The sequence below is a fragment of the Papio anubis genome, chromosome 3 (assembly GCF_008728515.1).
Source record: "Papio anubis isolate 15944 chromosome 3, Panubis1.0, whole genome shotgun sequence".
NCBI classification, from domain to species: domain Eukaryota; kingdom Metazoa; phylum Chordata; class Mammalia; order Primates; family Cercopithecidae; genus Papio; species Papio anubis.
This window is the reverse complement of record NC_044978.1, coordinates 92,572,129-92,586,182: the sequence shown is the minus strand read 5'-3', so window position 1 is coordinate 92,586,182 and position 14,054 is coordinate 92,572,129. Positions and strand designations below refer to the sequence as shown.

Below are 14,054 nucleotides of genomic sequence, written 5' to 3'. Positions count from 1 at the left end.
ATAGTCAGACAAGAGGAAGAGCAGAAGGGAAGGAGAAAGCAGCCTCTTCCTAGGGAGGGATTCTGTCAAGGCCACTCTGCGGCTGCAAGGGAGAAGAGGTTTGTTTTTCTTTTAGAAAAACGGAGCCCTTTTCCCTACTGGGCTCAATTTCTAGTAGGAGAACCCCGCCTCCTTGGGCTACCGATAGGCTCAACTCTTTTTAAGATAATTTATGCCAGCATCCTCTCGGCCTGATTGGCTCGCTGGCTCAATTCTGATGGGAGTCGCATCCTACCTGGTTGGGAGGTGCACTGCCTTTCCACACTCTCCCTTCTTGTACTCAGCCAGCTGCTGCTGAGGTGGGAGGAAAAGTCCTGGCTGGGAGAATTGAGCTAGTGCAGCACACGCATAGAAAAAGCGATTTCGATGGGTCCTTTGAAAGCTTTTCTCTTCTCCCCTTTTCTTCTGCGGAGTCAAAGTAGAGGGGTGAGGTTGGTCTTCTTGTTACTGACCCTGCATTTGGGAAACTGGTGAGTAAATTCAGGGGCTTAAAACTATTTTTTGCTATCTACTCCTTTCCCCTTATTCCTCTGTCTTTTAAAAATTATTCTACGTTAAGTAATTTGTATTTCCTAACACATATTTGGTATTTACCATCGTTTTATTTTCTGATTAGATCTATTCATTCTCAGATAGAAGGAAAGTAACATATTTTTGAAGCATGAGGTTGGTTCAGTTGTTTTTGACTTCAAGCAGAGTATAAATTAGTGAACTAGTGAAGGTTGACTTACTGGGAGAGAGTGAGGGGGAGTAGAAATGACTTTGCCAGTAAATTTGCTGAATGAATGCCACCGATGAACTTTCTGGATGATTCTGCATTGTAAACACAAAGTTATTTCTGAAACTTGTTGTTAAACAGCTTGATATGTGTGATGCTTTTCTACCTACTGCTATTGCTTTTCCCCTTTCCTGGTTTTTGGTAACTTTCCGGAACAAACCAGTGTTTTACATCAAGAAAGATTGTAAATCTGGCTAAAAAAAAAAAAATCTATCAGCATTAAAAATGTATAGTATCCAAGTAAAAAATAACCGTGTATATTTAATTTGAACCAGGTTTGAATGTTTTCTTTTAATTGGTTGTCCATCAGTAATAAAAATGTATGGCCGCATGAATGTCTTGGCTGTGTGTGTGTGTGTGTGTGTGTGTGTGTGAGAGAGAGAGAGAGAGAGAGAGAGAGGAGAGAAGCAAGAGAGAGAGAGAAAAGAGAGAGAGAGAGAGAGAGAAAGAAGAGAGTATCGCCAATCACAAATCTCAAATTTAACAGGAACAAAACTGGGTTGTAATACCTTTCAGTAAAATTTTTAAATCATTCTGGTAGAAAAATCAAATGCTTAGGTATCATTCATGGATTAAATGTAGGAGTAGTGGATGACTTGAGCTAAAATATGTTGATTAAGATATAGACACTTATAAAGGTCTGGGACATGGTACTCATACCATGCAACTTGTTTCAAATAAATGTACTTTTAACATTACATTATTATAAATGTAATTCTGTATAGAATTCAAAAGTAAAATACAATCACTTTGAAGATAGAAACATGCCTTTATAACTACTTGTATCACTGCTAAAATGAATTATTATTATAAACATACGTGTAAAGCTAGAGTGAATTTTTTTTTGCCACACCAGCATATAGAACGTGTATATTTTCTCCCAGAAAATAGAGATTGGATTAAAGTATGCTAAGTAATATTAGACTTATTAGAAGTTTTTGACACTTAGTACTTTTTTAGGATTAAAGTTTTCTCTCTCCCTCTCTTTTTTTTTTTTGTTTTTACCCTGTTCCCTTAGATTCTTAAATGTTTGACACGAACATAAACATACTACTGGATGAATTATTTCTTATATATGTTGTGTCATAATGGCTTATTCTTTGAATATATTATAGCATTTTATAGAAGATATTTAGGTAGACAAGTATATCATAATATTACCGAAATAAAAACAGATTTACCAGTGGTTTTCTGAAATAACCTTTTATCATTGTATACAAGTTTTCCTTTCAACCAAATAGGCAAGCTGCTTAGTAAAGAGCATATTATCTATCCCAAGAGATGTTTTATTTTAAATAAACATGTTTTGTTTTGGGGAATATTTGTGATCATTGTAATTGGCTCCAGAACTCTCATCAAGCTCTCAGAGTTGAAGAGATGTGTGCTGTAGGGACAGAGGGCAGGCTTAGAAGCCTGGAGACATGATCTCATGTGGCAAGGGGTCTTTAACCTCTCTGAACACAGTTTCATCTATGAAATGAAGGAGAGTAGTAGACCACATATGACTTATTTAGATTTTCACATTCAACACATCTATGATTTCAACTGAAAAGTGAAATAAGTCAATGGTTGCTTCACTGTTTTATCTAAGTAGTTTTCAAGAGGGAAATTCTAAGTGTGAATGTTATGGACTTTGTAACCATATGTATAAGTGAGAAAGGTATTGTACAGTTAACACATAATTTCTATTATCATAGTAATATAGGTAACTGGGATTATTTTGTCCAGTGAATAAATATACATTAAAAGATAAATTTATAAGCCATTGTTCTAATTAGCCCATAAGGCCTCAGTTATGAGAGTTCATGATATACTGATATACTTTTAAAAGTACCCCCTAAATTCATAATTTTTAAAAATGAGATAGAAAGCTAGCAATAAAAGCCAAATGTGAGCGTGCTTTCCTTAAGATGCATCGTAAACTGTTTTCTTCAGTGAATGGAAAAAGTTTGACACAGAAACACTTTTGTAGGCAAACCAGGAGAATGTTATTAGAGCAAATTTCTTTCTCCATTGGATTCTATGAGACCAAGTTGGGAAATACGGCAATTAAAAGGAAATACAAGCATGCTTTTGTTAAAAAGCAAATTTAAAAAATAATGCTGCAATGAACATTCTTTTAAAATAAGTAAAATAAAGTCGCTACTGTTGGGTGAACTTTTTTATCTTTTTAATATTTAGTTGGCAATAACAGATGCTAACATGTATAAATCATGTACTGTCATATTTTTCTCTCCTTTTCCCTTTCTTTTAGTTAGTTTTCCTTTCCAAAACTATCCATAAATAGTTCAGTTTGTAAGCATTTTAGTGTTTTATATGATTTCCAAAATATATCTTGAAAGTCATCTATTTTGGGGACTCCCCAAATTGGAAGCATTTTTTTTTTTTTATTTAATCAGTTGCAGTGCTTAGTTTCCTCATTAATTTCCATCAAGAGTATGGAAGAGAGACACATTTTACCTTTTATTGATGAACTATGAAAAACTATCCTATCATTGTAACTAAAACTGTAGTCATGGTTCCTGCGTATCATTCTCTAGGAGATTCTTTGGCATCTTGACAAGTTCTGTAGAATCTCTTCAGCTTGATTTAACTTCATTGTAATGTTGAAAAAAAAAATCTAGTTATAATCGGTTTTTTTAAAAAAAAGAGTTTAAAAAGAGATTTTAGCTGTTACCAAAAGTAACCTACAATAAGCCTTGACTAAGAGTTGTATATTGAAAGAGCTCAAGGAAAAAAATCATAATTTTCTCTTTTCAAAACAATTTCCATGAGTCAATAATCATACTATGTGGCATTCAGTTGCCCAGTTGAAAATATTCAAATAAACTTGCTGTTTAAAATGAATTATTTTCAAGTAATTTCAGTAATATCTTTTGTGTGGGTGGCAATGAAGGAATAATTTTTTAAGTGTCTAGATTTTTGGCTTAATTTTGTAATAAAATGCTGATGATAACCATCCAAACTGGAGAACCAAATGACTAAGTAAAGATATTCCATGATAGTTAAATATGAAAAAGACTGAGAGGAAAAAGATTTTTGAAGCTAAAATGCGAACGTCATAATTGATAAACCCCTTGAGTACAGAGTCTTTTACTTTATCCAAATGATCAGTATCTTTCTTCTATTCTATACTATGAAGAACTCTTATGATTAAGGAACATGAAGAAATGTTTGATATTTCTTCAAATATTAAACAGATTAATTGAATGTAAGAATATAATGATGAAGGTGGAGGCCCAAAGGAGGAGTGAAAAGAAAGAGTAAAAAAAAAAAAAAAAAAAACTGAAAAATGACTCTGGAGATACTGAGAAAGTGATTACCAAAATATGATAAATGACTGCCATGAAATAAAAGGAAGAATGAGCTTCAAGAGAGTAATTCACATATGGGCAGGGTTTCAAGTGAGAATCCTGGCCTTTACCAACAGATCTAAATTCCAGTTTCAGCTCCATCATTTCTCACTGGAGTGATTTCAGACAACTCTTTGAGGCAGAAAATCTCCATTAGTGTGGAGTTGTCATATGCATTTCCAGAAACGAAATTTCCAAGAAAGAAAATCTGTGCAAAGAAACCGACACTTAAAATTTTATATGAAAAGAAAGTCATAACAGATATTCTGTGGAATTATAGTTATTCTAGTATGATATAGCCTAGTTAAAGTGGTTTTAAGTGCAGTAGAGTGAAATATTTGGATCTTTTTGTGTTCTTAAATGTCTTCTAAGTCTTAAATGTCTTTTAAATGGGGCTTATACTTATTCATTGCCAAGACCTAGATTTATGACACGAATTAAAGAAAAACATATATTTTAACCAAAATAAAAAATACACCTCTGGAACTCTAAAAATAAACAGAGAAGTCTAAACTTTTGAAGATAGAAGTTGCTGAAAGAATGGATCATAATCAAGGGAAAAGAATTGAAGAGCCAAGAGATTTCTCATCAGCAATACCAGAAGACTATGGGAGAAAATGTCTTCAAATCTGAAGTCAAGTACTCTGCCTAGAAGATTATACTTAGCCAAATTACCTAACGAGAAGAAGAAGAAGAATATAGCCTAGATATTGTTATTCTCTCAATTTTACGGATGGAAAAACAGGGGAACAGACATTTTTGTGAACTTATTAAAGGTCACCTTGTTGATAGGTGCTAAATCCAAGACTTAAATCCCTGTGTTCTATACCCCTCCTGCATTTTTAACTACCACATCTCTCAGATGATGAATGCAATATAAGTCAAAACAATGAACATTACTGTTGATAATTAAAAAAAAAAAAGGAAATGGAGAAAAAAAGAGAAGAGAAGAGAGTTACTACAGTAAATTGTGAGTTCATTGATAAAATCACATTCAGTAGAAAACTCTACTTTGTACCTATCACATACATTCTGGAGTATTATGGGTAGTGCGAGACTATTTTTTAAAAAATTTTGACACATGAAGTACTTGACACAGACAAAAAAAAACTATAAGTTAAAAAGTTAAAAGCAAAAATTTTTAATTTACATAAGCTTTACTGAGGAACTGAATGGTTATCTTATTTTAAAGGATGCTATATATAATAATGTTTGAATTTATTGTGTATAGATGTACTAGACAAACCATAACCAAGTAGTGAAAACTGCATGAAGGCAGATTTTCTCCCAATACAAAAGTTCTCTAACATGGTAATGGAAACCTTATCACTAGACATGTTCAAGCAGAAGCTTGTTAGTGAGTTGTCATACTCCATAGGAGGCAGATGAAATTTGTAGATTTTTTTTTTTTTTGCATTTTCAAACATTTCATTATCTAAGTCTATCAGTACTAAAATAGTTTAGCCAACTGAAGTCCCATGTTTCAAGAAATAGCCCTAGCTATTAATTCATTCAGTAAATACTCATTGAGCATCACCATTCATTCCATGAATATTTACTCGGTGCCCATTGTGTGTTAAGCAGGGTTCTGGAAACTAGATACAATGGTAATAATGGTAAACAAGACAAAGCCATTGCCCTATAGTGTTTAAGTAGCATAAATAGGACATATATTATATCCTAGATGAACAGGATACAGAAATCAGAATTCCTGCTCAATGAACACAAACTCTGGTCGTTTGCGTCGAGATAGCATATTAACATAAACAAGTAAACACAATAAAATGCTGTAATTGCTGCTCAGAATTCTAGAGGAGGTATAGTGGGGGCAATAAAGAAGTTGCCATTAGTTGCAACTCTGGGAAAATACTGTATGTTATCAGCTGTTATAGGCATAAGTTCAGGTCAGTATGAGTGAAAGATAGATAGATAGATAGATATCTGGAATGAATAGATAGATAGATAGAATGGGCGACAAGAGATAGGAATAGATAGATAGATAGATATAGATAGATAAGGTATACTCGATGGTCTCGTCGTGGGCATGAATGAATGAATAGATAGATAGATAGATGGAGGAAATGTGAATGCGATATCACTATGGAAAATTTAAGGCTATAATTTCTGTGGGGGGTGAGGTGGCGGCGCCATAATATATGCTAAACTGTCGATCTCGTCGTCGTCGTGCGATAAGAGAGAGAAAGGGAGAGAGAGAGATAACATTACCATCTTGTGCCAAAGGTAGATTCTCACAGTTTGGTAGAATTTTTTGTATATAGATTTCCTATATCTTTTAGGTGAGCCTTTACTCTGGTTGTGTAAGATGTGGCATTGAAATAGAAGTATCCTATTGAAGGCTATATAATTTAGTTTAATTTTGAAATCCTGAAATGTAGAAATTGTTACCTCCCAGAAACAATGTATTCTGAGATTTGACATTTCTCCTTATTTGTTAGACAAACATTACATGACTAAGAAGTAATAGAGATTGTGCTATGCAATAGACATATAGAAGTAAACTTAATATAGACCCTGCTCTCCAACCTATAGCTACAATAGGCAGATCAGAAAGTTTATGATTATAAAATAGTGAATTTAATATATATTTTAATATTCATGTCAAGGTGTGATTTGTTTCCCTAGATAACTTTAAGACTGCTAGAATCAAGAGCTCTAGCCACTAGGTTAACCTTTGGGTAGATTTCTAGAACAGTCACTAATGATTGTACAATAGGTAATGGTAATGGTAATAATGATAAACAAGACAATAGGTACAGTATGCTTAAGTACAGGGATATCATTCGCCTCTTGATCATCCTAGATGGGTATAATTATAAAAATAATTTTCCAGCACATGTAATAGAGTGTGTTGAGTAAAGAATACCTGTTCCAGAAAAGAGCCATATTTACTAGCACTGAGTAGCCCTCTTGGCTGGATTGAACTTAAGTATTAATTCAGATGCCTGTATTTTATAAACTAATTTGTTACCCTGCGCAGGTGGCTTATGAATGTATATTTGTCTCTGGAATTTCTTAGTAACAATTCATTTTGAAAATCATCAGATTGTCATAACTAGAATAGACTGGACTGTTTTGCTTTTTCTATTCACTTACTTGTATTCTCTTAGTTTTTGAAGTGAATAGTCTAAGACAATCTTTTGTCAATTAAAATATTTGACACTCATTTAAGATCACAAAGCTTAGAAAATATATATATGTTTCTGGCTTCAGAGGTATGAATTCCCATTTCTTTCTTCCACTTTTAAGGTCTTTTAGTATGTTTTATAATTTAATAAGCTCAATATAATGCCTCCATGTTGCAAAACGTTTAGCAGCCTTGAAGAATGTATCTGAAGTATAGATATCCCAGAGTCTTAGAAAGTGTGAATGTCACCAAGATTTGTATTTTTTTTTCTAAGTCTAACTTATGTTCTGTCAGGCACTATGAAAATGAACTTAACAATAGAGAAATCACTGATAATTTCAATATATTGTCTCTTCGGTGTTCACTTTTTAAATAGACTATAATAAAAATTACATATTCTTTCTCTTACTCCAAAAAGCACTCACATAGAAGTGGCCACAAAAGAACATTTACAATTTCTGGGCATTCACCAGCCTTGTGAAGACTTAATTGGCTGGGTGGTTTGTAGTTTTCTAAACTCTGTTTTAAGGAACAAAGTTGGCCTGCTAAACATAGCAAATAATCAACAAATACGAAAATCTAAAAGTTGGCAAGCTATACTGTTTTATTTGTAGTATTTATTCTTTTATTAAAAATCAATCAAAAAACTACAAAAATTTCAAATTTATAACCAAAGACATTACAAAAAAATCTGTTTTATAATTGTCTGTTTTTATCCTCTTTCTAAAACCATGCCACTATACCAATTAATTTTTTAAAATGGATTCTGATATTACTCTTTTTTAAACTTAGCTATCTTATGTCTAATCTTATGTTGAATCTAAATAAATAAACTATGCTCTGATATGTTTGGGAATTTTCCAGACTCCTTTTTGAAAGTAACAGGGAAACCCTCTGTGCTAAAAGCAATTTAAATTGCTGCTTGTTTCCTATTTTAGATGTAGTTTTGAAGAGTTCTATATCTTCAACCTTACCAAGGAAACCATATAAAATAGACCATAAATGAAGCTGCATTTTACTTCTTTCTCCTAAATCAATTTTCCACATCTCAAATTATAAAATCATTGATGTATACTTTTATTCATGCTCTGGTCTACAGACAGAAAATTAATTTTATTTTACAGTTTGAGTTTTTTATTCAACCTTATTTTTCTTTACTTGCTTTTCAAAAATCATTTTCAAGTTGTTGCTGTTGTTGAAACGTGAAAAAAAATGATTTTCCCTAATGTCATAATATTTTTGCTTGCATACTGTAAATGTTAAATTATCTTATTCCATTTCAGTCCTCAAAAAAAAAAACTTAGCAAAAAAAAAGTTATTTAGACTATACATAAAATTAATAGTAATGTTTACCTCTAGATGGAGTACAAGAAAGTGGTGTTTTTTTTTTTTTTTTTTTTTTTTTTTCCTTCTGAGACGGAGTCTTGCCCTGTTGCCCAGGTTGGAGTGCAGTGGCTTGATCTCAGCTCACTGCAAGCTCTGCCTCCTGGGTTCATGCCATTATCCTGCCTCAGCCTCCTAAGAAAGTTTTTGATTTCATGGATCAATGGATCAAAGGTAAGAAGGCAATGGGGACATTAGGTATTTAACTTCACATGTTATTTACCTTGCTTTTACAAGAAAATATGATTAAATTTTATAATTCTAACAAGGACTAAGCTAAAATTAGAGAAAGTTTAATAATACAGTTTGGTACTGTCTACCAGAAAGATATTGGTAGGCTTTCTGCAGCTAGGAAGAACAAAAGAACAATGGTGAAAGGACAGAAGGAAATAGCCCATCTTTTACTTTGATAGTTCTCTTTTTTGTTTCTTTCCTGAGAAGGACCTAGAATAACATCTTTTCTTCCTGGGGTTGGTGAGTTGGTGTGGTCGTGAGGCAAGGGGAGAGTGTATTTGGTGGCACTACTCATTGATTTGGGAGAAAAAATAGAACCTGATTTATTGATTTAAAATAACTACTTAGGAACTTATAGCCTTTAATTCCAGATTTTTCCATAATTTAGGCAGATGTATATGTATGCATATGTGTGTGTGTTGTGTGCATCCATACATGTGTATTGTTAAAAACACAAAGAAAATCTAACTAGTTTTTTATGTAACTAATATCAAAGATACCTTTCTAGATCAGTATACTTATTCTACCTCTTTTTTGAATGACTATATCGTATTTTATATGATACATAAATTTTAACATGAAATTATTCCTTAATATATTTTGTTATATTTTGTCATTAACATTATTTTTATGTACATATATCCATATATATGTGCTTTTAATTTCAATATTTTGATCAATATTACCAAATTATTTACTGTAAAGCAAATTCCATTTTCTACTAATTGTTATAAAAATGCCATTTATTCATATTATCCTCAGTACTAGATATAACGGATCATTTAATATTTTGCCAATGTGATGGCTAAAGATTGTTGTCACATTTTAAACTTATTTTCCCTTACTACCGAAAAATGTTTGCATACATTTTTATATTTACTGGCCTTTTTCTTTCTTAAATTGTTGTATATCAGTATTTTATACATATTTTTCTCTCAATTAATGTTTTGTCTCTAGACTTATGCAAAGTGTCCTATTCCAACCATAAGTTCTCTTTAAAGTTTTGTTTGTCAGTTAGTTATTCTTTTGCTGGTTTGATTACATATTGCCTAGGAAGGCATTCTTACCCCAAGTGTCAAAAACATTTTAAATATATTTTAAATTCAATATATTTGAATAATATAATTTAAATAATATAATTTAGTAATATTATTCTTTATTCAGTTTCTTTTTATGCTTAATACATAGCAATTTGCTGTGTAAGTTGGGAATCTAATTTTATTTTCTTCAAAAAGAGCTAATTAGGATTTCAACACAATTTACTGAATAATTCTTTTATTTCTAAACTGGTAATTCACTTTTATCATATATTATATTTCTATATATTTGAGATCTTATTTTGAAAGCTTAATTTTTTTTCACTATTTATTGCTACAATAAGGCTTTGATTACAGAAACTTTATTTTGTTTTCTTTTTATTCTTGCCAGAAAATTTCCATCTAAGAATTCCCTTTTTAAATAATATCTTATAAACTCTCATGTTGATTATTCTACTTAATTTTAGTGGTTTTAACCTGTTACACACAAAAGATGAGATTCTGATTAAACCTATATTAAATGCATCACAAATTTAGGAATCATACGTTAACAACATTTTTATAGGCAAAATATTTATTTTGTCTTTATTTTTTCTGTCCTTATGTTCCTTAATAAAGTCTTTAGTCTTCTTCACATAAGACATATACCTTCCCTGTTATAGTTCTGCTTTATCATTTCATATGTTGTGTTGTCATTGTCAAATGAGTAAGTTTTTTTCTTCTGTTTTTATTTTTGATGATTTAGTATTGGAATCTGAAAGTTACGTTTTTTAAATTAGTTTTATGTTAAGTTATCTACCTAATTTTTAAATCAAGGACCACAGTTATAGTTTTAGTTATGTTCTTGATTCATGATAATTTTTTCTGAAAATAACATAATAAGCTCTAAATTTTTTTTCTGTTCATTTGCTTATTCATTGATTTTTATTAAATTGAGCACAAACTATGTATCAGATTTGGGAGTAGGTGCTGGGGGTATCACAGTGAATACTTTAGGCTCTAAGGTATTTAAATACCTAAATACATTCAAATTGCTTAAAGCTTAGAGAGGATCATAAATAAATAAGTAAGCAATTAAGATACAATATGATTAACTGCATGGTAGAGTTAATCACAGGACAGATTGGAAGCATACAGGGACACACTTACCTAGTATTCTAGGCTTGGTTCTCTTCTGCCATTTCAAGTTTTCAAAGCATCTCTCTGTATGTTAAGTGATAGGTTCCATTGTATTTTTCTTTGTGCTCATAAAATAATCATAGAATTGAGTGGATTATCATTTCACCTCTTTAAAACACTGGAAGTTTAGTGCTTGCTTCAACGGCACATATAATAAAATTCTGCAAGTTTGAATCTATAATGCTGTTATTTATCACTCTTTTACCTTTTTTGCTTTCCTGCAGCTTTGTGTACAGTAAAAATTATTCAGAGCTACAACCCTAGAAAGGAACTTTTCTACAAAAGAATTTAGTAGCTCAAACATGAAGGCAAAAAATAAAATTTATTTACTTTTTGATTTTAAGTCTAAAATCAGTGATTTTTCCTACCCTTTAAAAAACTAATTCTTTTTTTTTTTTTTTTTTTTTCTGTTTTTTTTTTTTTTTTTTTTTTTTTTTTTTTTTTTTTTTTTTTTATTTTTATTTTTTAATTTATTTATTATTATTATACTTTAAGTTGTAGGGTACATGTGCATAACATGCAGGTTTGTTACATATGTATACTTGTGCCATGTTAGTCTGCTGCACCCATCAACTCTAATTCTTATAGTTCTTGACATGAGAGTATCTTGTATCTTCTACTCAGAAAGATTAGAATCATACGTTTCTTTTCTGGAACTTTTCCCTGAAATACTGTGTTTATGAAAATGTGTTTGATGGTTGTAAATAAATAGTACGTAACTTGTCATGAACAACAGATCACAGATAGGGCCTGTGGAGACAACATATATTTATTTACTAACAAATATTTATTGAAACCCTGTGTGTGACAGATGCTGTTCTAGAAACTTTTGATATGTCCGTGAACTAGAGATAAAACACCTTCTACCGTTTTGGAATTGGCATTCAGGAGGGAGCAATACACAGTAAACAATAAGCATAAAAATATAAATTGGAACTTATAAAATTATCTTTTTGTCCAAATGGGCAAATACAATTTAATGGGTTAAAACTATTTCATCCTTTATCATTTATGTATAGGATTTTATAATTAAATTAGAGCTATGGTGATATGGTTAGGCTTCATATCCCCACCCAAATCTCATCTTGAATTGTAATCCCCATAATCCCCACTTGTCAAGAGAGACACCAGGTGAATGTAATTGAATCATGGGGGCAATTACTCCTATGCTGTTCTCGTGATAGTGAGTTCTCATAAGATCTGATGGTTTTATGAGGGGCTCTTCCCCCTCCTTTCAGCAGTTTTCCTTCTTCTTGCCTTGTGAAGAAAGTACCTTGCTTCCCCTTTGCCTTCACCATGATTGTAAGTTTACTGAAGTCTTCCCAGCTATACTGAACTGTGAGTTAATTAAACCTATTTTCTTTATAAATTACTTAGTCTTGGGCAGTTCCTTATAGCAGCATAAAAACGGACTAATACATATGGAAACAAATAAGCTGGGCAAGGAAGTATGGAATTTGAATAGAAGAGTAAATAGTGATCAGACAGGCTTCAAATATTAAATAATATTTGAACAAATACTAGAAGTGAGTGAAGCTTTCAGTCATGCCAAGTGAGGGTTGGGGAGATAAGTATTTGAAGTGGGAGACCAAATATCGGAGCCTTGTAATTGCTTGTAGTCCTTGTAGTTATTATTTTATATTTTCAACTTTTATTTTAAATTCAACGGATGCATGTGCAGGTTTGTTACCTGCATACATTTCATGATGCTGAGCTTTGAAGTAGGAATAAATTCATCAGCCACATACGAATCATAGTGCCCAATAGTTAGTATTTCCACCCTTACCCCATACCTCCTTGCCTTCTCTAATAGTCCCCATTGTCTTTTGCTGTCATCTTTATATTCATGAGTACCCAATGTTAGGCTCACACTTACAAATGAGAACATGGGGCATTTATTTTCTGTTCTGCAAAAAACACAATTTTGTTGGTTTTTTTATGGCTTTTTTATGGCTGCGTAGTGTATATGTACCACATTATCTTTATCCAATCCACCACTAATGGACACCTATCAGTTGATTCTATCACTTTACTATTGTGAACAGTGCTGCATGGAACATGTGAATGCATGTGTCTTCTTCATAGAATAATTTGTTTTCTTTGGGATATATACCCAGTAATGGGATTGCTGGGTTGAATGATAGTTCTGTTTTAAGTTTTTTGAGGAATCTCAAAACTTGTTTCCCCATTGGCAGAACTAATTTGCCTTACCATCAACAGTATATAAGCATTTCCTTTTCTCCACAGCCTAATCTATATCTGTTTTTTTTTTTTTTTTTTTTTTTGCTTTTTAGTAATGGCCATTCTGATTGGTGTGAGATATCTTGTTGTGGTTTTGATTTGCATTTCTCTGACAATTAGAGGTGTGGAAAATTTTTTGCTATGTTTGTTGGCCACCTCTATGTCTTCTGAAAAATGTCTGCTCGTGTCTTTTGCCTGTTTTTAATGGGGCTATTTATTTGTTGGATTTTCAACTGTTTAAGTTCCTTATGGATTCCAGATATTAGATCTTTGTCAGATGCATAGTTTGCAAGTATTTTCTCTCATTATGTAAGTTGTCTGTTTTGGTTGTGCAGAAGCCCTTTAGTTTAATAAGATCTCACATATCCATTTTTGTTTTAGTTGAAATTTCTTTTGACGACTTAGCGATAATTGCTTTCCTAAGGCTGATATCCAGAACAGTGTTTCCTAGGTTTTCTTCTAGGATTATTACAGTGTGAAGTTTTATATTTAAACTTTTAATCTATCTTGAGTCAATTTTTGTATGTGGCGCAAGATAAGGGTCCAGTTTCAGTCTTCTTCATATGACTAGCCAACTATTCCAGCACCATTTCTTGAATAGAGAGTCCTTTTCTCATTGCTTATTTTTGTCAACTTTGTTGAAGATCATATGTCTTAGGTGTGCA

General features: G+C 32.0%; 1 protein-coding gene across 1 annotated transcript in view; it reads left to right on the top strand.

Moving 5' to 3' along the window:
- Positions 1-233: 233 nt before the first annotated feature.
- Positions 234-14,054, top strand: part of GABRG1 (gamma-aminobutyric acid type A receptor gamma1 subunit) — an 87,989-nt gene continuing 74,168 nt past the window's right edge. The window contains exon 1 of the mRNA XM_003898641.4: positions 234-509. Coding sequence (XP_003898690.1) covers positions 406-509 — 104 coding nt within the window. The 5' untranslated portion in view covers positions 234-405. The remainder of the gene's footprint in view (positions 510-14,054) is intronic.